Consider the following 27,445-nt stretch of genomic DNA (forward strand, 5'->3'; position numbering starts at 1 on the left):
AGGTCACTCTTTGAGGATGCCAATGCCCACATGTTGGACAGAGAAGACAGAGGAGTGAAAGAAGCATCAAAGGCTGTATCCCAATTCAGGGTCTGCAGCCTTAACGTCCACAAGCACCACGTACTCAAAGACCGCTAAGGCCGGAAGTGCGAGGCTTGTGAAATGGGCGGTCTAGCCTCTGTCGCGCTGCCCAGGTTGCCTAGCAACCATGATACTAACAGCTGGAAACGTGTCATACAGCTGTGTTTGACAGAAATGAAGGAGACAATCTTTTGTTCATTTGTTTGTTTCTACATGAGCTTTGATCATTCTGTGATTAAGCTCAGCTATTGAACGGCGAATATTTTAAAGTAAAGGCTTTAAAACCAAGTTAGTACAAACGTCACTAACGTCACATAACTTTGCCGACATGTGGCCAACAGTAATGTTTAATGTTCTTCGTTATTAAACATTTGCACATAAATAAGTGACAAAATATTCAGTACTTACTTAAAGTTTACTCTTCGGGCGCCCCTCATCCGCCGTTTTTTTTCAGCAAAATTATCCACACCCACGCTATGCATTCTGGGATATGTTGGGCCACGAAGTCTACACCGCCATGTCCTTAAAATTCAGGGAAATGAAGGACGCATTTGAGGGACGCATTTCGAGCAGCCTTTGAATTGGGACAGCCTTCGCCTGTCGCAGTTACGTAATTAAAATGCGGCCTTTCAGGCTGCAGACCCTCGGCTGCATCCTTCAGAGGACCCGGCCTTCTTAGTCTACGTGGGCCGGGTCCTGCAAAGACCAAGGAGGCCGGAAGTGCGAGGCTGTGAAATGGGACGGTCTAGCCTTCAGATTTGCGTCACCGCTGTCTCGGTGGAGTTTAATAAACTCTGCCTCTGCTCCTTGCTGTCTAACAGGACACTGGAGTAAACTCTCGACCGTCTCACACTTCTGTTTAATCAGTTTTCTGTTTCACGTTTATTCAGCTGTGAGAAAAGCCCAGAGGAACCAACCCGATGGATTAATAGAGTTGTATTTAATCTAATAACTTTGATCTCAGCAGAACCGATTTACTCCGGAACAAATAAAACAGAAAAAAAGGCTAATAATTACATTTTTAAGTTATCCGAGTGACTTATATCATATATAACCTGAGTAGCAAAAGAGCGGGGGTCTGAAAACGATGAAGCCAGGAGTCCGCTGCTCTCGCCAGCTGGAGTGACCATTGAACCCCCCGGCTCGCTATCGAGCGGGTGGGTAACAGACGTCTCCGAAAACGTCGAAGCACTTTGGCAAATATGTGGTGTCTTGATAAACCGAGCAGATATTTGAAGTTTACACAGATACACTCTCACCTTAATATATGTTAAAAGTTTATTTTGTGACCCAGAAAGATTAATAAGAGTAATTTTAAAACTTAGTAGCGGCCGCCATTGTTGGCAGCTGAAATTTGGCTGGGCCGCGCTATGAATTCTGGGATATGGTGGGCCACGAAGGACACACCCGACCCATCCTTCGAATTCGGGGAAATGAAGGACGCATTTGAAGGAGTCTACGAATTTGGACAGCCTTTGTCGTCTGGCTGTGACGTAATCGGCCTTCAAATGCGGCCTCCGGGGGATGCAGCCGACGTTTTGGGACACAGCTACAGCCTATGTCCACTGTGAACGGCCATCTTTGAACGGAGGCGGGGCTAGTGACGCCAACTGTCTGCAGTCCAGTTTTGAGATCCTTCCTGATCTGCAAAAGCTTCTTGGATGAAATGTCTTCAAGAACGTAGAAGTACACAGAGAACAGAGCAGAGCCAATCAAATGCCTGGGTGCATCATGTGACCTCTGACGTTAAAGAAACGCTCACTTCTTCTCATGTGTTGATTTTTATCAGTGACAGCAGATACACTCTGGCTACATCTGTGTCCTCGCTGGTAGCTTATTGTTTCACTAATGATAAACCAAGAACTGCGATAATTTTAACGCAATGATGGTCCCTGTTATTACCTGGAGTGGGAGGAGCTACCGCTGACACAGTAGCCCCTCCCCTAAAAACATCAAGTATAGCCAAAACCAGAAAAAAACTGTTTTCCCAGGTTGAGTGCTGGAGATTCCTGCCTGCATCCCAGCTGAATTCCCGAGTTTTCATGAGTTTGTCTTGCTAATGTGCGCCAGTTAATAACCAGGATGAACCAGAACACCGTGAGCAAGGCGGCAGACTCGTGCTGCTCTTTAATAAAAGGCTGAGTGTCCTCAGAGGGACGCTGTGAGGGAGCTCCGGGTGTCTGCAGACTCACAACAACAGCCTGGACCATTACATTCATTTTATTAGCAACATTCTGCTGAAGTTACCGTTTGTGACGCGATGGAGGAAATAACACTGAAAGAAAACGTTAACTGTGACTGTCCTCAGGTTAATACGTTTTTAACCTGTAATGTCTTTTACTCTGAAAATAACACAGAAGTAAAAAGCTAACACTTTATTTTGCAGGTTTGGCACTTTCCAGCTCATTTCCTGGAAACTTTACTAAACAATGTAAAATAAATTCTCAGTTCTTCAGCTCTTTGTGGAGCTGAGCTGCGTGTTTGCAGCTTTCATCCTGTAAAACACACCTGGAGCATAAAACGATTCAGTGGCTCCATCTGGACGATGCTTTAAAGATAAATATAAGATAAAACTTTAAAGAACGCTTCCAGGAAACGAGCTGGAAAACCCAACGTGTCTTTAAATACAATAAAACATGAAATATTTCAGCTGAAGGATGAACTTCTTCCTCGTTGTTCTGATTGGTCAGCTGATCAAACACAGGGGTGTTTCCTGCAGTAACATGAAGTCAGCTTCTTTGTCATCTCTTCTCGTGAGCGTTTCTCTATCAAAATAAAAGCCTCTCCTCTCGCTGCCTAGCTGACAGGATCCACCACCAGGACTTTGCACTCCCTCTTGGCGATCTTGTCCAGCGACAGCAGCGACTTGTCCTGCGGCGGCAGGTAGAGCGGCCGACCGACCGGAGAGCCAACGGGAGGCGTGATGGCCCGTCGCTCCATGGCGCTGCCCGTCCTGTCGCACACAGATAAGATTAAACGACATACTCGATGTGATATGAAGCTGAAGTTACTAAAGTTACCTCATGATGTGGGACCGAGACGGCTGCTGGTGGGAGAAGGACTGAGAGCGCCCCAGACTGGCCTGGTGTCGGTCCAGGAGGTCTCGAACCGCCGGGCTGGACGGGCTGTTTTTACCTGGATGGTTTTCGACACGACACAGAAATCAGAACAGACGCAGGTCAAAGCCTTTTGTGTTTGTTTCCTGCTCAGAGCTTACGTGACAGGGGCCGGGCGTCGGGTGGAGGGTTGGACACCGACGCTGTGAACTGGAGCTTTAACTTCATGTGCTGACTCAGCTGCAGAGACAGGAGAAAACATGACGTCCCGTGTGAGCGGGCGAGATAAGGAAGCAGGCGCTCAAAGCTCGGCATACCTCGTACAGTCCTGGTTTGAGGATCTGGAAGGCCACGCTGAACGACAGAGTGCTTCCTTTGCGGCAGTGACCCAGGTTACTGAGAGGGGTGTGACAGACCACGGCAGACAGCGCTGCGTCTTCCCCCTGACCTCGACCTGAGCGAGCAAGCAAACAACACATTACTCGGTCTGAACCACGACTGACAGAGAGCGGCGCGATTCTCCTGAATCTGGTCCAGAGAACCGTCTCCATCCACGAGGAGAACACAACCAGAACCAGCTGGACAAAGCACCATCAGCCTGCACTCCCCCTAACGTCCACTAGAGGCTGAGTCCCCACAGACTGCCATGAGTCCCAGAAATAAACCCGCTCACAGGTTTCCTTTCAAACAGCTGCAGGGTGGATTTTTTCAAAAAATCAAACATGAATCAAAATACTCGCTGACCCTCTGGAGTCCAGACGAGCCGCACAGCCAGGAAGTCCTGCAGGTTGTTGAGAAGAACGTATTTGACCTTGAAGTGCTCCTTCACCCTGACGGTGCTCGGACAGCTGGCCATCATGACGAAGCGCGGCCGGTCCAGACGGATACTGGGCAACCTGAGTGGAGGGGAGGGAGGACGGCGGGTCATTTAGAGAAGCAGCAGGAAAAACACTAAACGCTGTGTCGTCCTGCTGCTGGACAGGAAATACACTGAACAAAAATATAAACGCAACACCTTTGTTACTGCTCCCATTCCCCATGGGATGGACGTAGAGACCTAAAATTCATTCCAGATACACAATATAACCATCCCTCCCAAACAGTGGTCACAAATCAGTCCAAATGTGTGGTAGTGGGCACATCTGCTATATTGAGATAATCCATCCCACCTCACAGGTGTGCCACATCAGGATGCTGATCTGACATCATGAGTAGTGCACAGGTGTACCTCAGACTGCCCACAACAAAAGGCCACCCTGGAATGTGCAGTTTTTTGCGCTATTGGGGGTCTGGGGACCCAGAACCGGTCAGTATCTGGTGTGACCACCATTTGCCTCATGCAGTGCAACACATCGTCGCATGGAGTCTATCAGATTGTCAATTGTGGCCTGTGGAATGTTGGTCCACTCCACTTCAATGGCTGTGCGAGGTTGTTGGATATTCGTGGGAACTGGTACACGCTGTCGTATACGCCGGTCAAGCACATCCCGAACATGCTCAATGGGTGACATGTCCGGTGAGTATGCTGGCCATGCAAGAACTGGGACATTCTCAGCTGCCATCTGCCCTGAACAATGTGAACCATGATTCATCCGTGAAGCGCACACCTCTCCAACGTGCCAGACGCCATCGAATGTGAGCATTTGCCCACACAAGTCTGTTACGGCGACGAGCTGGAGTCAGGTCAAGACCCCGATGAGGACGACGGGCATGCAGTTGAGCGTCCCTGAGACGGTTTCTGACAGTTTGTGCAAAAATTGTTTGGTTGTGCAAACCAATTGTTCCAGCAGCTGTCTGGGTGGCTGGTCTCAGACGATCTTGGAGGTGAACCTGCTGGATGTGGAGGTCCTGGGCTGGTGTGGTTACACGAGGTCTGCGGTTGTGAGGCCGGTTGTATGTGCTGCCATATTCTCTGAAACGCCTGTGGAGACGGCTTATGGTTGAGAAATGAACATTCAATGCACGGGCGACAGATCTGGTTGACATTCCTGCTGTCAGCATGCCAGTTGCACGCTCCCTCATTGCTTGTGGCATCTGTGGCATTTTGCTGTGAGACAAAACTGCACATTCCAGGGTGGCCTTTTGTTGTGGGCAGTCTGAGGTACACCTGTGCACTACTCATGATGTCAGATCAGCATCCTGATGTGGCACACCTGTGAGGTGGGATGGATTATCTCAATATAGCAGATGTGCCCACTACCACACATTTGGACTGATTTGTGACCACTGTTTGGGAGGGATGGTTATATTGTGTATCTGGAATGAATTTTAGGTCTCTACGTCCATCCCATGGGGAATGGGAGCAAAAACAAAAGTGTTGCGTTTATATTTTTGTTCAGTGTATGTCCGGATGCACGGAGATGTTTCCCGTCGCTCCTGGTGGCCACAGCAGAGGTCTGCAGCCCCGAGCCTGGATATCTCTTACCAAGACTAACACAGCACGTGTGGAGCGTTTCATCCAGCCTTACCTGTAGTGGGTGTAGATGCAGTTGGTGAAAGGCATCTTGGAAGTTGACCACTGCAGCACAGCGACCAGAGGAACCTCCAGCCCCTGAACACAAGCACACACATGCTGACAGCAGCGAAATAAGTAAAGGACGCATTAATGCAGGAACGACCGTCGCGTCACAACTGCTCTACAGTGTGTCCGCCCTCAAAGCCGTTCACAGAAACACGTCGTTTACTTTTCCTTCTTCAGGAAATCGCGAGGAGAACACAAACTGTCACGTCACCAGAGCGCACTGTGCACCAAACTATAAAACACACAACGCAACACGAACGCACCTCACTGGAGTCGTCCTGCGGCATGTCGTTGAGGTGCAGCTGGAACAGGAAGTCGTGCTCCTCCAAAGCGCTGAGCATGCTGGGAAGACGGCAGGCCAGGCTGTCCACCCGGCAGAAGGACGCCATGCCGACCTCACCGGACTGATGACTGCAGAGCGAAGAACAACAAATACAGACATTCAGGAGCATCGCACAAACACACAATCTGACTGCACAACAACTCGTTTTACGACTAACAAAGTCGCAGAAACTCAAAGTAATCGAGTATAACACAAAGTAGCATCATTACTAAAAACTATCTGCAATGATACAAATGATAAAAATCCAACACAGTGTAACAAGGTATACACAACACTGTCCTTAAATACAATGTAACAAACACAAAGTCATAACTAACACGCAGAGACAGCAGCAGCCACGGCGGCGCCTTCTGAACTCTGGGCACAAACCATTTGAACGGGTCGTATACGCACCACACGTTGTCCACCAGCAGCACGGAGCCGTCGGGCATCACGGGAAGGTAGGAGGCGTTGAGGTTCGGTAAAATGCGAACATCCCGAACACTCACCTCCTCCTGAGAAGACTCGTTCAGCACTGACAGCGGGACAGGAAACAGAATCACAGTTGGAATCAAACCACTGCAACCAAGCAACTGAATCGATTTTATTTTATTTACAGATTCGTTTCGGCCTTTAATTAACGAGGATTTAAAAAACAGCGCCCTCTGCTGGTGCTTTTAGATTAAATACCAAAATATTCCTACATCGTCCTGCTGATCAGAGTCACAACCACGGAGCAGAGACTCGACCGTTTCACGGGGCTCAGCGACGCCTCGGCGTGCCGGCGGTGCGCTGGCATGCTGGACGTCAGGTTAAAGGAGGTGATGCATCTATTGCTGATCGCCGCCCTGTTCAGCTTCATGTCGCAGCACACAGCTGGGTTTATGTCGCTTAGCTTGGAGGCTTCCCTGACATGCAAGCATCGGTCACCACAGTGACATCACAGTGATGATGAAGAGCGTTCTGTACCTTTTAAGACCGCGAGGTGTTTTCCAGAAACAGTCATCTGCTTGCAGCGGACGGTTGGAGGCGGCAGGACGGTCAGGGTGGTGCTCACTGTGGATCAGAAGCTGTGTTAAACCTCCCAGAGGACAACGTGACATCTTATAAAATCATTAAAATTCTGTTTATCAGGATAAAACAGTCCCGCCCTCAGTGTGGGAACCTCAGCGAGGCTCTCAGAGGCGAGGACGGAGCAGGAAATGGGTCCCACCCCATCTCAGGCGACTCAGGAGCCGAGGAGGCCGGAAGTGAAGGAGCTGATTTAACTCCTGACTGATCAATGAAACTGATCATATGTCCATAACTGACCTCCGTCATTGATTGTTTTTTACTGTTACAGCATTTATCTTGATTTACTGAAATCTAGACGGATGCTCTGCTAACGACTCAGGTGGTGTCACCTCGAGCAGCTGTCAGGCAGAGCCTACAATAACACCCCCCCACACTCACATGACCCCCTGCTGTGGAAGAGAGCCAGACATCAAAAATAAATAATGATTAAATGTCTCGTCATCCCGTTACTTTGATTCATAATTGTTCAGTACTTCCTGTTTTATTTTGAAGGTTACTTTCCTGTTGCATCTTGTTTGTTCTCATCGTCACCTGTGTGAGTCACTGTCAGGTGCGCCCTGTTCCCACCTGCTTCCTCTCAGCCCCGGCTGTGGCTCATGTTTAACCCTTTAAGACCGACCATAGAACCAAGTCCACCAAAGCTTATATTATATTTTTACATGCTGTGGAGCCATTTTTGGGAGCATTTCAAGTTGCTATACATCAATACAACCATTATAGCCCAGATTTTAATAATATGTCTGCATTAAGTGCATAGTAATTACATAAATTGCAAAAAAGTGCAATAACATATATTTTAACATATATTTCTAGTTAGAGAAATTTAAGAGGTTTATCCCTCAAAACTGTAAATACAAAAAAGTTGCACAAATAGTTTCCCACCACAGGAAATTTATTTTGAGTGTCTTCATAGTTTTCTTTTTGAAATACACCAATTTTTATACACTGCAGGAAAAAAAAATATTATAAAGAAAATTTGCAAAAAAGCAGCATGTGCATCAAAATAAACTATTTCCAGCAGTGCAATATGAGTCCTCAGCATCCCAGAAACCACACAGAAAGTTATAAAGTCAAAGATAACTTTTAAAAAGAGCAGTATAGGCTCATGAGGCCCTGATGGTAAAAAAAAACAACTACATTTCCGCAAAAATGACGTCACTTCCGGTTTCGGGCAGGTAATGGCGGACATGCAAAAGTTCGAGCTGACGTCTATTTCAACATAGGAAGTGTTACAAACAGCTGATCGGATCGGCAAAGCGTGTTTCTGGAATATTATGTTTTTGTTGCTGCAAGTGCTTTTTATGCAGTTTTTGCAAAGCTATATGTGGAAGGAAACTGTGACCGAGGACAAGCTGATGGCATCAGATGTAAGTACAACTCCTCCGGTTTCATATGCAAAAAAAATTATTGCGCTAGCTTACGTGGTTGCAGTGCTACCGGGATTTAAAAATAGTTACGTAAAACAGAGCGTGCCCGCTCCGACCGGCTCTAAAGGGTTAATGGAGCGGTCTGTCTACCCGCGGCGTTCCCATGAAGCATTCAGTGCCTACCCTGAGCCTTGAAGGTGTTCAGGTCGTGTCTGAAGGTGTGCGTCGGCTCTCTCTGCTGCAGCACGCTCAGGTAGCCGAGTTCCTGCACCTCCACTTTCTCCGCCTCCTTCTTCCACACCGTGACCATCACCTGAATGCACATGGAGCAAAATTACTGCGCGAAGCAGCTACGACTCAAAGTCTTCACACAACACCAGATATCTGCGTCCAGAAGAAGGCGGACCTTGACTTTAAGGGTGCTGACGGGCAGTTTGTCCAGAGAGACGGTGAGCGGGAAGATGACCTCATCCGTCAGGACCACCGGCTCATCTAGAGGAGACTGACAGGGAGGAGCAAACACATCATGGCGCCTGAGAGGAAAGCATCGCCTCTGAGGATCTTAATCTAACAGCTGGAGAGAGGAGCGCCGTATCAAAGACAGGTAAAGGTGCGCGTCTACCTGGACGGGCGCCCTGCGGAACTCCCTCGACGCCGTCCCAGAGGAGTTGTGGATGAGCAGAGGTTTGCAGTCCCTGAAGCTCCGGCACCGGGAGTCCACCCTGCTGCCCAGCGCAGCGATGGCGGCCTCGGCCGCCGCGATGTAGTCCTCTTCGCCGTCCTCGTTGGCCTCGTCCCCGCTGCTCTGGTAGTCGTGGTGATGCTGATGGTGGTTGCCTCGGTGACGACTGCTCTCACCCGGACTCACGCTCGCCACGGCGCACAGAGATCCGGCCAGCTCCCTCCACGCCCGGCTGCTGGCCGATTCCGTCCCAAAACCTGCCGCGGTGCCATCAGCGCCCCCTGCTGGAAGAGACAGCTCTGCTCCAGACTTAAGGAAGCTTTTTTACACCCAAAGAAACATTTTTAAGTACAAAAGTCTGAAGAGTTTGACTCTGTAACTCAGACTTCTGAGAAAATGACTAACAAAGTTAAGCGAAAACAAATTCCCCAAACGGTTCTTTGTTTCAGTGGCAGCGCTCACTCTTTGAACCTTCACATCTTTTCCTGTTTCAGTGCTGCAGCCGTGTTGGAGCTGTGGGATTTCATCCCTGCAGGTGGAGCTGCGGTCCTACAGTAGCTCGTGTTTGCGGCCCCATCTGTGCAGGTGTTTAAGGCAGGTATGGTCCTGTTTCATACGATATTTTATTCTATTTAAATGTGTTTTACTGCATCTTTTTGCTGCTTCGTTTCCCAGTAACTGAACTTGCTTTTTGCACAGTAGCATTTCAGCCCTGCGTTGATCCATCATGGCTGCTGGGATTTTACCGTCTCAGCTCCAGTTTGCTGGGTACTGAGCGATGTTCTGGTCCTGGATCAGTACGGGTCCCCCGGCCGGATCATCTCAGGAGTTTAACTCTGGTTCATTGTATGTGAGTCCCGCTCTGCACCTACATGGTTTCGTTTGAAGCTCGTATCTACTGCTGGCCAAGCGCAGGTTTAATGAATGCATTTGTCTGGATGTGTTAGTTTCTCGTGCTCTGTTACCGCAGACGTTGAGCCTGCTTTGACCTAAACTGCGCGGCCATAACAGTCAGGTGGAGGTTTCTGGGTGGTGCAGGTATGACCTCCATAAATGCAGACAAAGGGTTAACCGTGAGTGTGCGGCCGTTACTGCTGAGGCTTTGTTGTTTGTTCCTGACTAACGTGACTCATGCATATAAATACACGTGACGTATGTAAGACGGCATAACGAGGATATCCTGTGCACACCTGCGGGACACGAAAATGTAACATCCTAACGTTACAGGAGGAGCCTCAGCAGGTTTCTGTGACAGCTGCTCCCACACCAGACTCTGTCTCCGTGTTTTCATGTTCACGTCTGTCTGACTATCACAGGCTCGTACACTCATCTCTCCTCGGCCCTCCCTCACGTACCCGGGCCGTGCTCGGTCGGCGTCGCTCCGGCTTCCCTGCAGCGCAGCACCAGCAGGAAGCGGACGGTCTCGCCCAGGTACAGGTGGCTCCTGCGGGGCAGCGTGCGGTACCGGGCCGGGTCGGACAGGTCCGTGATCGGCACCGCCGGGAAATACATGAAATACTCGCACTGCGACTCCATCATCTGCACCATGGCGACGACGGGAGGAGGCTGAGCGGCAGCAGGACCACAGTCAACACGCTCTAACAATGAAACGCGCACTTCCTGTTGCGACTTTCAAAGTAAAAGCACGGACACCTGCCGAATGGGGGAAAATGAGACCGTTAGCGCCCCATAGTGGACGTCCATGGTACTACGACACCAAGTTTCTCGTCGTTGCCAAACTCACATGAAATTGAAAATAATAAGCACCGAGAGGAGCGTCTGGGTTTTATTTAGCTGTTATTTAAGTGCAGCTATCTGGACCTTTTACATGATTTATTGCACTTAAGTGTGGCTCTGATTAGAAACGAGATAAATTCACATCCATGTACCGATGCAGACATGTTTGCTTTGCTTTTTGACGTTTTGAGTTCACACACACGTGTTTACTTATGTGTGTGCATGTGTGTGGGTGTGTGTGTGTGTCTCTGTGTGCATGTGTGTGTCTCTCTGTGTGTGTGTGAGGGTGTGTGTGCATTGAATAGTCCATTTTCTCGGTCCTCCATGTGAGTGAAGCTGCAGTCGCACCTTCCTTAAATCAAACAAAATTGATGTCAAACATTTTTGTTTGTGCTGATTTTGTTTTAGAGATTTCAATAAAAGTTTTCTATAGCAGTGATAACAAGTAGTCCCCTGCAACAATTTTGATGTATTAATATCTGATTCAAACTTTGTGCACATACCACTGATCGACATCTCCGACCGTTATTGTTCATAAAGCCTGGAGAGAAGAAGAGGGACTCGCCTTGGAGACAAAGGAATGATTAGTATTTAAGTACAGTGGTGTGAACTGGTGATTGTAGAATTGTCAGTCACTTAACGCTTACTGCAGATTTTTCTCTTTTCCCCAGCTGTGGCAGTTGTTTAGGGAAGTGAGCGCTAGCTCAGTAGGTAAAGTGGTCGCCCCATGATCGGAAGGTCGGCGGTTCGAATCCACTTAACGGCTACCCTGAGGTACCCCTGAGCAAGGTACCGTCCCTACACACTGCTCCCCGGGCGCCTGCTTAGTGGGCTGCCCACTGCTTCACTGAGTGAATGGGTCAAATGCAGAGAAAAACAAGTAATTTCCCCATGGGGATCAATAAAGTATCCATTATTATTATTATTATTATTATTCCCCCTGGAGGCTCGTCCACGCGGCTCTCGACTCACCCGTGCTTGATTGCTCTGCCAGCTGCTTCTAATCAGCCTTCATCCTACGCCAAACTGGTAGCGTTAGCAAACTGAGAGTGTGGGAGATTGTTGGTTAAGAAGTCAGCTAACCGTGTATTTGGTCTCAGGTTCCCCTAGGTTATTTGGACGGAAAGGAGAATCGGGACACACTAGTCGCTCACGGGATTGCACGGATGAAGCAGCACTTGGGAGTTTGAAAGGGAGCACCTTTGGACACTGTAAATAAACACACTGTTCACCAGAGCTCTGCATTTAGCTTCTTTTTTCCCTGCATCCCAGACACTTGGATTATGCATCTTTTTAGAAATGATGAAAAATTCCTGACTTCTATTTAAAATCACTTTCTCAGATGTGTGCTGAGTTTCACTGTTACTGTTATGGAAATAAAAAACAAAAGCAAGCTGCAAACCCTTGGTGAGAGTCTTTGAAGTGGTTTAATCAAACGTTGCAACATTGAGAAATTGGTCCCTGACCATGTCTGCCGCCCTCTCATCTTAGACAAAGATATTCCACAACTCTTACATGTTGGCCCATGTCACAGGGTGTAAAGCATAAATATACATTTGTGATGCTATTCTACATGCATATAACTATTACTGAAGTGATATTGTTAAAATATGCCATCAATATGTAATAGAGTAATATCCCATCACAGAACTCACTGGCCTGATGAAAGCAGCTAACGTAAGGGGGGGAGACAGTATTGGTCAGTAACATTTTTGACCATTATTGTGTCATTTGGAATCTTTGTTTCAGAAACCCCACAACAAATATAGTTTCAAATGTTTTAAAGTAAAAAAATGCTCTGAGGACACACCAAAGAAAAAAAGAGATGCCAGACTTAAATAACCTTGAGCTGTAAGCATGCTAACTTTAAATATCTCTGAAATATTTGTTTCAGTTTTTAAGATATCACCTTAGCCATTAAATCTCCACGTTCTGTTAATAAACATAGCCAGCTGCATAAAGTATCGTGTTTTATTAATCTATGATTTTGCATGTTTTGGACAAAGCAGTCAGAGACACATCAGAGTGGTTCCTGCTACAATTCTTTGAAGTTTGCTTAACGTCCGGCTGGAGGCTACATCGTTCCCACCGTCTGACAAATTTTATGTCATGTAAACCCAAGCATGCCCCACTAAATTCATAGACACAAACCAACACGCCTAGTATGAACTCATACATCACATTTAATGTTTGTTTTTTTCTAAATTACCCCTCCCCTTGATTCTCAAGTTGAATAAATGGGTGTTTGTCAAGAAATCACACTGATTAAGTGATGAGAATGACTTCAATTGAGACTCTTCAGAGGAAAGGTTGACATTTCCACTGACATCTGAGATTGAGCATGAGGACAGGTCTGATGGTGTGGTCTCTGAGACCATAGATGAAAGAACTCAGGCATCTGGGAAGGATGATAATACAAAGATAAATAACAACCCGGATGCGCACAACTATGACACTGTCCACAGTTTTGTAAATAAAGACAAATATTGGGTTATGTATAGTTGAGGAGACACTAAGACCAAGCTGCACCAAATGCAACACCAGTGTCTTACGAGCCTTTTCAGCTGAAGCTTTGTCTGTAGAGGCCGACTGGGCTACTACAGTCACACCAATATAAGAAAAAATGAATGCCCCTGCAGCTAAAACAAACAGAAAATAACTGAAGGCTTTGGCATAGAGATCAGATATCGGATCAAGAGTCAGTTTCTCCTTGTTACAGGAATATTCCATCTGAAGGTGCAGCAGATCCTGGAATCGGACACGTAACATCAGAACAACTTCTATTAAAACATTTAGCAAACTTAGTGTCCAAACCACACAAACAGCCAGCGCTGTGTTTCTGACGGTGATGATCGTAGCATGTCTCAGTGGGTAGCACACAGCTACATATCTCTCCAGAGACATCGCCACCAGTGTGAGAGGAGAGATTAAAGTCAATAGAGTGGCAAGTGACACTAGCACACCACATATCGGATACAGCAACGTTATTCTACAAGCAGACAGTAAAAACATGAGCTGACTCTGTGCCATCTGTAGAGTATCTGCAAACAGAAGGTTGTAGAGAAGAATGTAACGAGAGGTTTGACCAAACACGGGTTTACTTCTTAGAGTAAACAACATGGTTGCATTAATAAAAAGAAATACACAGCATGTTAGTGTTGTGACAATGCAAGAAAACACTATCTCGAGAAATAGCTGATTCTGCTGCCCGACAGTGATATTTGTCAGAGTTTCGTTTGTGAAGAACATGTTAAACAAACATTAAAAACATGTTAAATTAGCACACAGCAAAATTAATGTTTTAGCTTTGAGGGATTTTGATCTTTGGAGCAGAGAAAGAAGCCAAAATACTTCCTTGCAGAACTTTAACAGATAATCTTTCCACATGACCACAGTTGATCTGCAGTTTTTGCCATCTGGTCACGTACTGTTTATGACACCTCATTGACGTCATCTCATGTGATGTCACATCATGTGATACTCATACTGACAGATTTCTACCCCTTTCTTTTTTTGTTCTCTTTTCTTCCACAAGTCACCTGTGGGATTGTTACACTACACATATATAAAAATATTGGCTAACAAGAGCAGCCGATGTTCAGTTTCTAGGGCCCCTTTTGGCAAAGCAAATGTGTTTTTTGCAACACCAGAGCTGCCAGATGGGACCGATTTGAAGCAATCAAACAAGTGAACAATCTTACTGTTAGAACACCCAGAGATTGTGCTGTGAGACTGTTGTAGAAGTTTTGGTTAGTCTGAATCCTTTCGTACTATATCCACTCTGTTCTACTTGGTCTACTACAAGTCATTGTTTTGGTAATAGAGCCCAGATGACTCCTGTATATGAGATTCTGGACTGTCTCTTCTCTGGACTTTGTCTTCATTTGAAGGACTCACCAGACACTAGTGCAAGGCTCTGGTAGGAGGATACCTGTGTCATGGTCCGGGTGAGTGCTGGGTTTTCCTGCATGCCAGTAAATCCATCACTGGGCAGAGTCACCACACCCCTCGTTTGTGGCACCTGTGTGTAATTTGCTGGGAGGCTCTTAAGACCAGCGTTCTCAAACATTGCTCGCTGTGATACAAATTGTAAACTCAATGTCTGTCCCATACTCTGGAACAGTAGGAGGCAGTAATGCTCCTTTACGTTGGTTGCTAACCGCCGTTAAACGAAGAAGAAGACATTCCTCGCTGGAATGTCAGCTAACCCACGTTAGTGAGAGTCCTAGCTCAGTAAACCCTGTCTACTTGCCTCTGCAGCTTCACAGTGGATTGGATCTTGCTGCCTGTAACCACTCAACTCCCCGTCGCTGGCCTGCTACTATTCTCGACCCTATTCACCTGCCTGCCTCCCTGCCCTGCACTTCACAGTGAGTGTACACGAACTGGTTTAGCCTCACTCGGACCACTAATCCCCTCCTAGTCTCGCCGTCAACCCAGACAAGTAAGACTATGTATTTTGTTGCCACCACTTCTTGGAGTGCTGTGTGGGGCATGCATTGACTCTACACTCCTTTCATTACAGTGACTCAGAGAAACCCTGTGACCCTGCACCTTGTATGCCTGCTCCGGAAAATCCCAAATAACGTGCCCAGCCCGATAAAGAGACTATTTCCTTCTGGCTTCGCTGCTGCACACGCGGTGCGAATCTTGTTTATTGGTTTAAAAATTATTTTGGAGATGGTCTAGCCAAGACTTGTTTACTTTCTCAGCATTCCTGGTAACAGCTTATCTGCTAGCCCTTGCTAATCAGTGTGTTTGTAGCTACAGATTCTTAGTACCATAATCAGAAACTTTATGTTAGTAGGTAGCCAATGTTCAGAGGTCTATGTTTTCCCTCTCGTCATTAGTTCCCGTATAGCATTTTTGTTTCTTTTACCTCTGTTACGAGAGTCCGAGGGACCGCTCCGGCCTTCGTCTGCTGGAGGGTCAGTGGGACCGCTCCAGCCTTCGTCAGCCTTCGTTTGTCTTCGCTGGAGGGTCCGAGGGACCGCTCCAGCCTTCATCCGCCTTCGCTGGAGGGTCCGAGGGACCGCTCCAGCCTTCGTCGTCTGCTGGAGGGTCAGTGGGACCGCTCCAGCCTTCATCAGCCTTCGTCCGTCTTCGCTGGAGGGTCCGTTGGAGGGACCGCTTCAGCCTTCGTCCGCCTTCGCTGGAGGGTCCGAGGCACCGCTCCAGCCTTCGTCTGCCTTCGCTGGAGGGTCCGAGGCACCGCTTCAGTCTTCGTTTGTCTTCGCTGGAGGGTCCGAGGCACCGCTCCAGCCTTCGTCTGCCTTCGCTGGAGGGTCCGTGGGACCGCTCCAGACTTCATCCGTCTTCGCTGGAGGGTCCGTGGGACCGCTCCAGACTTCATCCGTCTTCGCTGGAGGGTCCGGGGGACCGCTCCAGCCTTCGTCGTCTGCTGGAGGGTCCGTGGGACCGCTCCAGCCTCCACCAGCCTTCATCCGCTTTTGATCAAACATTTCACTTGGGGTTACATGTTTGATTTTTGGGTGGGGGGAAATGTTACGTTTCGGTGTTGTCAGTGTTTTGTTTTTGCGTGACTGTCATGTGTTTCCTGTTTTACTTTGAAGGTCTGTTGTTATCTTAGTGTGTTCAGTTTACGTTTCCTTGTCTCGTCAGGTCTAATTTGCCCCAGCTGTGTTTCCCTCCTGTGGTCCATTCCCTGATTGCTCCTTCTATGTATTTAAGCCCTGTGTGTCAGTTGGTCATGGTTGCGATCTCCCCCGTGTTGTAAATAGATTTGTCGATACTTTAGTTTTGGGATTTTGGTGGAGAGCTGTAGTTTTTTTCTCGTGTGTTTTTTCCTTTATTTTAATTTTTTTCGTGTTGCACTCCGGTTGCCTAGGCCGGGGTGTAACAACCTCCATGGTGTGCCATTTTTTGAGTGCCAAATAAATTGTTCGTTTGCACTACACCTCCGAGCCTCCATGTGGTGTCTGCATTTGAGTCCACTTACCTGTGTCTGGCCACCTGGTCGTGACAGCCTGTTGTTGCGGCTCCCTATGTTTGTCAGGTTCTTTAGATATTTTAGTGTCTCTGTCTTTCTTTTTAAACTCCATCCATCCATTCGCTTCCGCTTCTCCTTTTCAGGGTCGCGGGGGGCGCTGGAGCCTATCCCAGCTGTCATAGGGCGAGAGGCGGGGTACACCCTGGACAGGTCGCCAGTCTGTCGCAGGGCTAACACACAGGGACAGACAACCATTCGCACTCACATTCACACCTAGTGACAATTTGGATTGTCCAATTAACCTATCCCCACAAGCTGCATGTCTTTGGACGGTGGGAGGAAGCCGGAGTACCCGGAGAGAACCCACGCAAACACGGGGAGAACATGCAAACTCCACACACAGAGACCTGATGGTGGAATTGAACTCAGGACCTTCTTGCTGTGCAGCAACAGTGCTAACCACCGTGCTGCCCCCCTTTTTAAACTCTTAATATTTTAATCTTATTGTTTAGTTTTAATTATCAAACACGACTGACTGAGCTGGCTGGGCTGGACACATGCACGGTGTAGACAACATCAATGACACGACGGTGAACGAGTGGAAACTGAAGACTTAAATACACAGACTGATGAGGATGATAATGAGAGACCGGTGAGTACACAGCTGAGCATAATCTGGCTAATGACACATGAAACTAGCAGGCACAGGAAAAACAGGAAATGAGAGCAAGTGATAAATACACTGAACATGAATGAACTGAAAATACTGGGTAAACAACCCAGGAACCCTGTCAGAAGAGGTTTAAACAAATCCTGACCCCCCCCTGTCTGCATTGGTGGGACTGATGTTGAAATAGTCACATCCTATAAGAATGTGGGAGTCGAACTGGATCACAAGCTGGAGTGGTCTGCCAACATGAACGCTAATTGCGCTACTGACCTCCTTCTAGAAGTACCTCCTCCAAGTTCCTGTTTGTGACTAAGTGTCAGTGTGGAATGCAAGTTGGGATGTGTGAGTGACTGGCTTTGTAAAGAGAGGAGCGTGGATGTGTTTTTCTTCCCCAGATTCCCTGGAGCCCCTTTCCCTTCAACGTTGTAGATAGCACCTGGTGCCTCACTGTAAATAATTGCACTATTCTGAGTCTTGCGTTTGAGTCCTGCTGTTCACCTTGACACAAGGGTCTCTTCCAGGTCTCCTGCTTCAATATCAATAACACTACTCCCTCAGTTACCACACGAAAGCCTGCGGCTCAATATATTGGCAGGAACACCAGAGGGGGAAATTTCTATATACAAATATGTCTATTTAAAAAACAACCCACAATTCTTCTCATTTTGTCCTAGACCCCATTTGCCTGTGTTAATGTAAAACCTGTGGTAAACATGCAGTTGTAAAAAGTAAACATGACACTGTGTTATTGTAAACATTGTGCATTAAGGTTATATTGGATCTGATCGTCTGTTAAGTTGCAGCATGGTGTAAAGGTGTTCTTTAATCTGTTAGGTTTTGTTTTCATGGCTCTGAAACATCTGCCTGAAGGTGGACATTCAAACACTACATGACCAGGCTAAGATGGCTCTTGAAGGATTTTATTCACGTTCTCAGCCGACTATCCCATGGGCAACCTATATAACCCTGTGGTGCTCGTTATTCTGTGCTGCTGTACAGCAGGAGAGCCATGCACAGAGACAATAGGCCAGGATACACTGTATTGTGCAGCGATAGGACACCAACAATTTCTCAGGGGTGTTTTTCTTTCTGAGAACCCTCAGAAAGTAATTGGTAAATGGCCTGTATTTATATAGCGCTTTACTAGTCCCTAAGGACCCCAAAGCGCTTTACATATCCAGTCATCCACCCATTCACACACTGGTGATGGCAGCTACATTGTAGCCACAGCCGCCCTGGGGCGCACTGACAGAGGCGAGGCTGCCGGACACTGGCCCCACCGGGCCCTCTGACCACCACCAGTAGGCAACGGGTGAAGTGTCTTGCCCAAGGACACAACGACCGAGACTGTCGGAGCCGGGGCTCGAACCGGCAACCGTCCGATTACAAGGCGAACTCCCAACTCTTGAGCCACGATCGCCCCCAAGGTGATGCAGGGCCAGCAAGTGCGGAGACCTCTGGCTGAGGTGAAGTTAGCTGGAGCTGCATAGGACACACAGCTAGCACTGGATGCCTCTTGGGCTGCAGCAAAACAAAATCCTTTACAGGATGAGCTCACCTGATCTCTCAGTGGAAGCTGCCAGATGGCAGCGTGGAAACCGCGGATGGCTGATCAGATGTCTGAGCTAGTGACTGTGCTAGTGACAGTAGAGGTTTAATTGGTGGTTGAGCAGGTGGCTGGTACTACAAGGTCATTAAGATAAGATGGGGCCTGATTATTTAAGACCTTGTATGTGAGGAGCAGAATTTTGAATTCTGGATTTAACAGGAAGCCAAAACAGGAGAAATCTGCTCTCTCTTTCTAGTCCCTGTCAGGACTCTTGCTGCAGCATTTTGGATCAGCTGAAGGTTTTTCAGGGAGTTTTTAGGACTTCCTGATAGTAATAACAATACATTTAGTGTCCTTATTTTCCCCTGACTTATGGGTCCTTTCACTAGTGAGCCAATGTTCTGTGCTGGCAGAAGGTGGGACTAAACATGTTCTAAATAATACTTCTAAATATTAAATCCAGCTTCACAGAGAGTGTTTCAACTGAGACAGTTTTTGAGAGTTACAAAATTGACCAATTTATAATTCTTTCCTTTAGTCCAAAATATTATCCTTTTAAGAATAAATTAAAATGCATGATGGTCATGCTTTAATTTATCTATGTAGTACATACAATGACACAAGCTGTCATTATTATCATAAATTTTGGATACCACAGGTTCCAAAAGGTATTTTATGCAGTGTTGTTAAATTATGTCAGGTTAGTGGTTTAGGTTTCATTCTAAAGTTTTGTAAACAGCAGCATTAACAAAGGAAACGAACAATTATTTGAAGTAAGAGCTGTGAGTAAACTTTCCAAATAATTATGTTTTTTCTCTTGTAAACTTTGTTTTTAGTTTGATGAAATACTCAGAGGTTTAACAGTCCCTTGATTATTTATTTCAGCACATTAATTATTCAAATGATAAATACTGAATTATCCTGTTGGCATCATTAATCTTAATGGAGTGTTATGTGTATCCCTGTAGGGACAAAATTTAACAAGCACAAACAAGTTCAATATGATTGGAGAAAACTTTAATCTCCACTGCCTTTCCTAAAAACTTCCTTAACTTGCATCTTAAAGGTTGAAACTTGTTAACAATAATAAATAAATTAGCAATGAAGCAGTGTAAATATATGCTATGCCTTCTAATAATACTGCCTAAGGGAGTAATAATAATAAAAATAATAATAATAATAAACTTTATTTACAAAGCACACTTAAAAACCAAGGTGCTTAAGAGGTAACATAGAGAATAAAAGGAAGATAACAGAAATAGGACCAAAGCAAGTACTAGGTATGCAAGCAGGTAGCTGTCACTGACACATAGGAAAGCAACAGATGCAGAACAAACAAGGAATTAAATGAGCATAAAAGTGCATCATATAAAATCATAAAAGAAATATTAACTAGAGGGAAACGCAAGATTGAATAAGTGGGTTTTTAGTCGTGATTTAAACAGTGCTACAGAATGAGATGCGCGGAGGTCGAGAGGAAGGGTGTTCCACAGTCCCGGGCAGCCGGAGCAAATGCATGGTGACCTCAGGACTTCAGCCAAAATCTGGGCTGGGTCAGAAGTAGTTGAGTGGCAGATCTGAGTGTTCTAGCAGGAGTATGTGGCTTGAGAAGTTCACTAAGATAACTTGGCGCTAATTTATTAATAGTTTTGAATGTAAGGAGTAATATTTTAAATTGAATACGGTACCTTATGGGCAGCCAGTGCAAGCCAGCTAGAACAGGAGTAATAGGGCAAAATTTCCTGGTACCAGTCAAGAGGCGGGCTGCTGCATTTTGGACTGTTTGCAGTGTAAGAAGAAGAGAAGAGGGAAGACCGTCGTGCAAGGAGTTACAATAATCCAGCCTGGAGGTCATAAAAGCGTGAATAAGCTTCTCCAGGTCCTCATGTGGACCATAATGCCTAAGGCGCAGTTGGTGGAAGCTAGATCTCACTACAGCAGACACTTGCTTATCGAGTTTGAGCGAGCTATCCAGCAGTGCACCCAAGTTACTGACATAGTCACAGGAAGAGCTAGCAAAGGAACCCAGGGCAGCACAGAGTTGTGCACGAGGGATTTTACTGTTAAACACCACAGTCTCAGTCTTATCAGGAAAAAACATCTGGCAGAGCCTGACTCAGGGAGGGGCAGTCATCTGCCGAGACTGGTTCATAGTCAGATAAAGTTGGGTGTTATTCGCATAGCAGTGAAACTGTATAAGACATAAAAGATACCTCTTTACTGTCATTGCTCAGTCATACCTAGTACAATAGTACAATGAAATTGGAAACTGTCCCACATCGGCACTATGCACTACACAATGGTTGTAGCACAGGTGAGCCTGTCCAGCATCCTTCCACATCTGCTGAAGTCTCAGGAGAGCCCATCCAGTATCCTACTTTGGCAGCTGGGTGTTCAGCCTGCCCATTCTCCTTCAGCCTCCCCACCACCTGCCATTGCCTCCATGCTGCCACCTGCTATAGTTACCAAGCCAGTGGGTCCAACTCCACCTGAGCCCAAGTGGCACCAAGGACTGGAGCCAGTTGTGAACCAGTAATGTTGTGAGGATGGAGCTGGTCTCTCTTAAGGCGATGTCGGAGAGGCGGATGTTGTCCAAGATAAAGACAATGTTGGATAATTCCTCCTGGCTAGTCACAGGAGCTCGTTCAGTGAGAGATTGAGATTACCAAGAAGCACCACCGAATGACACAGGAAATCTTTCCTGCCTGTGGCCATCCCTCTGTACAACTCCTCCATCTAACACACTGTATACATTGCAATAATTACACCCTTTTGCACGCACTCTTTTCTACTTTGTAATATTCCTGTCAACATTCTTGATATTTATTTATAATCACCTATATTAATCCTTGATATTTATTATTGAGCGATTTGTATATATTAGTGCTATTTCTTAAATCTGGAACATATTATGATTTAGAAAGTATGCTGATTCTGATTGACTGCACTGTAAATACAACACATTCTCACTCCTGAGACGTAATATTTTGCGCTAGGTGACAAATCGTCAACATGTTATGCTTCCAGGCACCCAACATGTTCCTAAATGATGAGATCGGAAAAATGAGGAAACATGAGAACCGTTTGGAATCAACCCACACATGTTGTTCATTTTCCTTAAATTGCTTTGGAAAACACTATGTAATGTAATATAATAAGGTCAGGGATATGGTTAGGGCTGGAATACATGGCTTGAACGTGTTTACTGTGGCACCGTCATTTTACTGTATTTCACACATAACCCAGCGCCTACCATAAGAATGCCGAAGGTCACCTTTTGCGTTCCTCGTTAATGCCGCAGGACATGACAAATCGTAAGGATGTTATACCTCAGGAGTGAGAACGGACTGTCTCCAGGTGGAAAACAGGAGAAGTGATACACCTCCTGTTGTGTAGACCTGCAGGGTTCAGGCCTGTGATGTCTTCCTCTGTCTTATAGGGAACAGAAACTCTTTTTTTTTTTTTTGGAGTGGCACAAATAATTTGTGTGCCTTCTTATCTGATGCAGAACACGCAATTGTTCTGTAAATAATAAAGATGGCGCCGGTGAGGTCAGCTGCCGTCACGACTGCTCCGACCACTTTTTCTTTGTCTTTGCTTTTTAAGTTAGTTTTCAGCGTTTCTAAATCGGCAAAATCATCACCATTGGGTACATTAGGTATGACAGTGACACTCTTGTTTCTATTGGTATACAATGTACTCACAATTCGAAGTTTTTAACTCTGGATCCGAGCTGGCCGAGTGAGATCTCGAGGGAGAACAAAGGGAAGCGGCGGCGGCCTAGAGGGAAGCGTGCCGGCGTCAGGAACAGGCTGAGAGCTCGTGCACACCGCACACCTCTGCCTAGCATCCTGCTCGCCAACGTCCAGTCACTGGAGAACAAGCTTGACGACCTCAGGGCCAGGATAAAGTTCCAGAGAGACATTCGGGACTGCAATCTCCTCTGCTTCACCGAGACATGGCTGAACCCAGCGGTGCCGGACCACGCCATCCAGCCGGCCGAGTTCTTCTCGGTTCACCGCATGGACAGGACACGGGACTCGGGGAAGTCAAGGGGAGGCGGCGTGTGTTTAATGGTGAACAACAACTGGTGCAACAGTGCGAACGTTGTTCCTCTCACACGCTCTTGCACACCAAATCTGGAACTACTGTCCATCATGTGTCGTCCTTTTTATCTACCTCGGGAATTTACATCGGTCATTATAAGTGCCGTTTATATTCCACCACAAGCGGACACGGTCACCGCCTTATGCGAGCTGCATGAGGCACTCACACAGCACCAGACACAACACCGGGACGCTGCGCTTATTGTGACGGGGGACTTTAATAGCGCCAACCTCAAACGCGCAGCGCCGAACTTTTATCAACACATCACCTGCCCCACCAGAGGTGAAAGGACACTGGACCACTGCTACACTACGGTCAAGGACGGCTACAAGGCACAATCCCACCCCCCGTTTGGCAAATCTGATCACGCCGCCATCTTCCTCATGCCAAAATACAAACAAAGGCTGAAACAGGAAGTTCCGGTTCAGAGGAAGGTCGCGCGCTGGACGGATCAATCGGTGGCCGCGTTACAGGACGCACTCGATGACGCAGACTGGGGCATGTTCAGAAACAGCTCCGACGATGACGTCAACGTGTTTACGGAAGCGGTTGTGGGATTCATCGGGAAACTAGCGGATGATACCGTGGAGACAATTTTTTTTTTTCCAAGCATTTCACTACATATCGTACTGTGTATGACTGTGTACGTGACAAATAAAATTTGAATTTGAAATAGTTTGAAATGGTTGTATAAAAAACCTCCTTGGCTGCATTTTTAGGTAAACAGTTTATAACTTTGTTGTTTGCAAAACTGGTGCATTTTTTTAACTTACAAATTCCATTTACGTTTCAAGTTATGTTCGTGGTTTTTACAGTAAAAAATTTAACTTTTTTCTACTCTGATTTTATGTTTTTTGTCTGAATTTAGATCAATTGTGCTAATATGGTGAGGTTGTGAAGAAGAGAATGATACCAAACAAGGCAAGGTAAATAGTTTTTAAATGTGAGCTACATAGGTAAAATTAAAAGTAGTCAAAAATGGCCAATTATACCTTGAACCCCAGAGGGGAACATAAAAGTTGTATATTAATTTTCACACATCTGAAAATTAAATGCTGTACAAACATCAAACAGAAAACTCACTGGATGCTTGCTGATTAACCTGGTTGTGTTAGATGGTAGTAAACAAAGTTTAGGGAGCAAGATGAATGAATACCGTTTCACTGGTGCAAAAACCTCAGCCACTGTTGCTTATAGCAGAGGTGTGGACTCGAGTCACATGACTTGGACTCGAGTCAGACTCGAGTCATTAATTTTATGACTTTAGACTTGACTTGAAAAAATGTTCTAAGACTTGTGACTTGACTTGGACTTTTACACCAATGACTTGGGACTTGAATTGGACTTGAACCGGTTTACTTGAAAAGACTTGATATTTTACCCCAAATATAAAATTTAACATGCATATTATATAGAGATTGAAAATGTGACGTCATTCACGGGTAGAACCGCAAAGGATTCTGGGAACTCGTGGCAAGCGGTACTAGCGCACGCAGGCTTTCAATTAAAATCAGTCACACAGCGATAAAAAGAAACACAAAAATGTCAAGAAGCTGTTGTATTATTAACTGCAATAGCCGGTCGCATGACAGCCACGGGAAGCTGACGGGTAAAGAGATCGGTTGTTATCGGATTACGTCGTTGAAGAGAAATTGTTCGAGCCATGTTTCCGAAGTAACAAAGACGTGACGGATGGTCTGGATTGCAGCCATTCAAAGACCAAATATAACATCCCAGAACTCTCACAGGTTAGTCTGCTCCAAGCATTTACACAAAGGTCAGTCTGCTGTTGTAGTTAATGCGTCATTTTCATAACATAATTGGTGATATAGGTTACAAGCAAGTCTGGCGCTGAACAGAAATTGTCGCGCTATGCTCCTTTATTTATTGTGCATAAATAGTGAATTGTCCTGACACAATATTGCGTTTCGCTTCTGTTATTATGGTACATTGACAAAAACATATACTTTTATTCACAGGATAAAACAGGTTTTTTTGTATCACTAATTGTCCAGTACGATTACAGCATACAATATTATTGTCACTGCTACATTTCTGTGATGCTACCAGAAATTATTTCCACTACTAATTAATTACCGTTGAGCTCAAAGGTCCTATTAATAAACGGTTAACGAATGTGTATTTATGACGACAATTTGTGAGACTGGTAAACTTATGATACGTACGATGGTCTTTACTTTCTACACGGTGCATTTCAAGGTCCTGCACTCATCCGTCGGTAAACTGTACCTGGGCTTGTTGCAGTGACCTGAAGTTACTAAACTTCATGAGTGTATGCGCTCACTCCAAGAACCGTGTAATTATAAATATGCATATAAATATGCTACAATGAGATAGCTGACTTCATCTAACTAGCAAATGTTGTCCAGGCTACGTTGGTGATACAGTTTTTTTAATGTGTATGATATTTTTGTCATGCGATTTTAAAGCTGGTCCTACAACCGCATCCAAGAATAAGATGCAGCTTATCTCAGAACTGTCGGTGAAAACTATTCTTGGAGCTAGGTTTAATTGAGCTGCATTTTAAAGAGGTGCAATTTCACAATTTGTGTATATTTTCTAAGTTCACTATTTTGTCATGTGTTGAGAAAAACACAGATTTTAAAATTACATGGTCTAATATTTACATTTAGCATAACTGCAACATTATTTTTTCGTTTGTTTTTTTTAAAGACTCGAAAGGACTTGAAATTCAAAGTTTCAGACTTGTGACTTGACTCGGACTTTTACACCAGTGACTTGAGACTCGACTCTGACTTGCCTGACATTACTTGAGACTTGACTTGAGACTTGAGGATAAAGACTTGAGACTTACTTGAGACTTGCAAAACAATGACTTGGTCCCACCTCTGCTTTTGGAAATATTGGGTATTAAAGCTGTTTTAGGTTATTGGCTCCCTAGAGAACCACAATGAGACCTTAGTTTGCATTGCTGGCAATAAGTCAGATTCATTCCTGGTGGGTATCTGCCAGTGCTGTCCCATTGTGATTGTCATTCTGTTAATTATTTCCTTGTCTAGAATCCGGCCCAGGGGTAAATGGTGTTTAGCTTTGCGACCTCAGGATTTTGTCTCTGCTTTTTGCAGGGGTTGTTGACTTTCTTAAGCATGACCTCCAGTTTTATCTAGGGCAATTTTAAGCCAATGTAAAGCAGCTGGAATAGGAATTGGCACCTCTGGGTCTGAGGCCATGGTTCTCATTTGAAAAAGAGTAGAGTGTGTACTTTGTGATGGGAATGAGTTTCTATAGGACAGGGTTGTCCAATCCCAGTCCTCAAGAGCTACCTTCCTGCAGCTTTTAGATGTATCCTTGTTCCAACTCACCTGAATCAAATGAATGGCTTGTTATCAGGCCTTTGCCAAACTTGATGGCATGCTGAAGAGATAATTTGATTCAGCTGTGTTGGAGTAGGGATGCATCTTAAAGCTGCAGAATTGTAGCTCTCGAGGCCTGGGATTGGACACCCCCACTCAGTTTTATTTAGGCAGTACCAAATGACAACAACAGTTGGCTCAAGGCAATTCATATTGTAAGGTAAAGGCCTGACAATGATACAGTGAAAACGTAAAAAGACGGGACTCTCCTCAGCTCTTTCCGGGACAGTGGCGCAGCTGCCCCTCTGTTGGTCTTCCTTGGTCTCTTGTGTTCTGGGGGCCTCTGGATGTCTGGAGTCTTGATCTCCTCCATACCTGCTTCATGCCCTGGAGGACGGGGCTGTGGCCCCCCCACACCCTCTAGCAGATCATTACATGAAGGAACCTTTTAAAAAAACAAGCGCGTCCATGCTCACAGGTGTACACACGGGTGATCACACCCACAAACTACACCCTTTTTGGCTCCTACCTCAAAGCACACTGTGTTCTGTCGATCTTATGTGCTGCACAATAATGTTTAATATTTAGTATTTACTGTTATATTGTGATGTTGTTTATTCTATTACTCTCGTTCTCTTCTGCTTGTTTTCTTTTTTCTTTCTCAACAGGTGATCCAGGTGATTGATATATGCATTTTTTTCTCTGCTTATTCTGTTGGTTTTTGTCTTTTGCCCTTCTCCCCCGTCCCTCTCCTCAGCTGTTTTTCTTTCCCTCTTTCTTTCTCCCCTTCTTTCCCCCAGTCAAGTCTGTCCCGTGTTCAGCAAATAAAAATAAAATAAACAATAAAAGGTGAATCAAATAGACCATTACGGCAAGGCTGGGATGGTCAGTTTGGTAAAGTGGGCATCTTTCTTTGCCTTTAGACAACAATTCTGATGGCAAAAGAGCCAAACGGGACAGGCAAAAAAAAAAGAAAAGAAAAAAAAAGAAAACG

The 27,445-nt window shown here is 45.8% G+C and overlaps 2 protein-coding genes across 3 annotated transcripts; both read right to left on the reverse strand.

The window, feature by feature from the left end:
* Nucleotides 1-2,201: 2,201 nt before the first annotated feature.
* Nucleotides 2,202-11,495, reverse strand: LOC309716356 (trafficking protein particle complex subunit 14-like). 2 transcript variants are annotated; one of them, XM_082550101.1, is made up of 13 exons: nucleotides 10,459-11,495; nucleotides 9,044-9,384; nucleotides 8,828-8,923; nucleotides 8,605-8,734; nucleotides 6,950-7,036; nucleotides 6,395-6,515; nucleotides 5,922-6,069; nucleotides 5,606-5,688; nucleotides 3,882-4,033; nucleotides 3,455-3,591; nucleotides 3,299-3,377; nucleotides 3,102-3,216; nucleotides 2,202-3,034 (listed from the first exon to the last, which is right to left on the reverse strand). In XM_082550101.1, exons 1-13 carry the CDS (start codon nucleotides 10,649-10,651, stop codon nucleotides 2,878-2,880), a joined length of 1,839 nt encoding a protein of 612 aa, XP_082406227.1. In that variant the 5' UTR covers nucleotides 10,652-11,495; the 3' UTR covers nucleotides 2,202-2,877. The 2 variants fall into 2 exon arrangements, with proteins under 2 accessions (XP_082406227.1, XP_082406226.1); XM_082550100.1 differs by having other exon boundaries at nucleotides 9,044-9,387.
* A 1,643-nt stretch (nucleotides 11,496-13,138) lies between these two features.
* Nucleotides 13,139-14,089, reverse strand: LOC309715605 (odorant receptor 131-2-like; the record flags this gene model as incomplete). The annotated part of the gene is made up of 1 exon (XM_082548850.1): nucleotides 13,139-14,089. One exon carries the CDS (start codon nucleotides 14,087-14,089, stop codon nucleotides 13,139-13,141), a length of 951 nt encoding a protein of 316 aa, XP_082404976.1.
* Nucleotides 14,090-27,445: the final 13,356 nt, after the last annotated feature.

This window comes from Aulonocara stuartgranti (assembly GCF_965226115.1).
Source record: "Aulonocara stuartgranti genome assembly, chromosome: 10".
Taxonomy (NCBI): Eukaryota; Metazoa; Chordata; class Actinopteri; order Cichliformes; family Cichlidae; genus Aulonocara; species Aulonocara stuartgranti.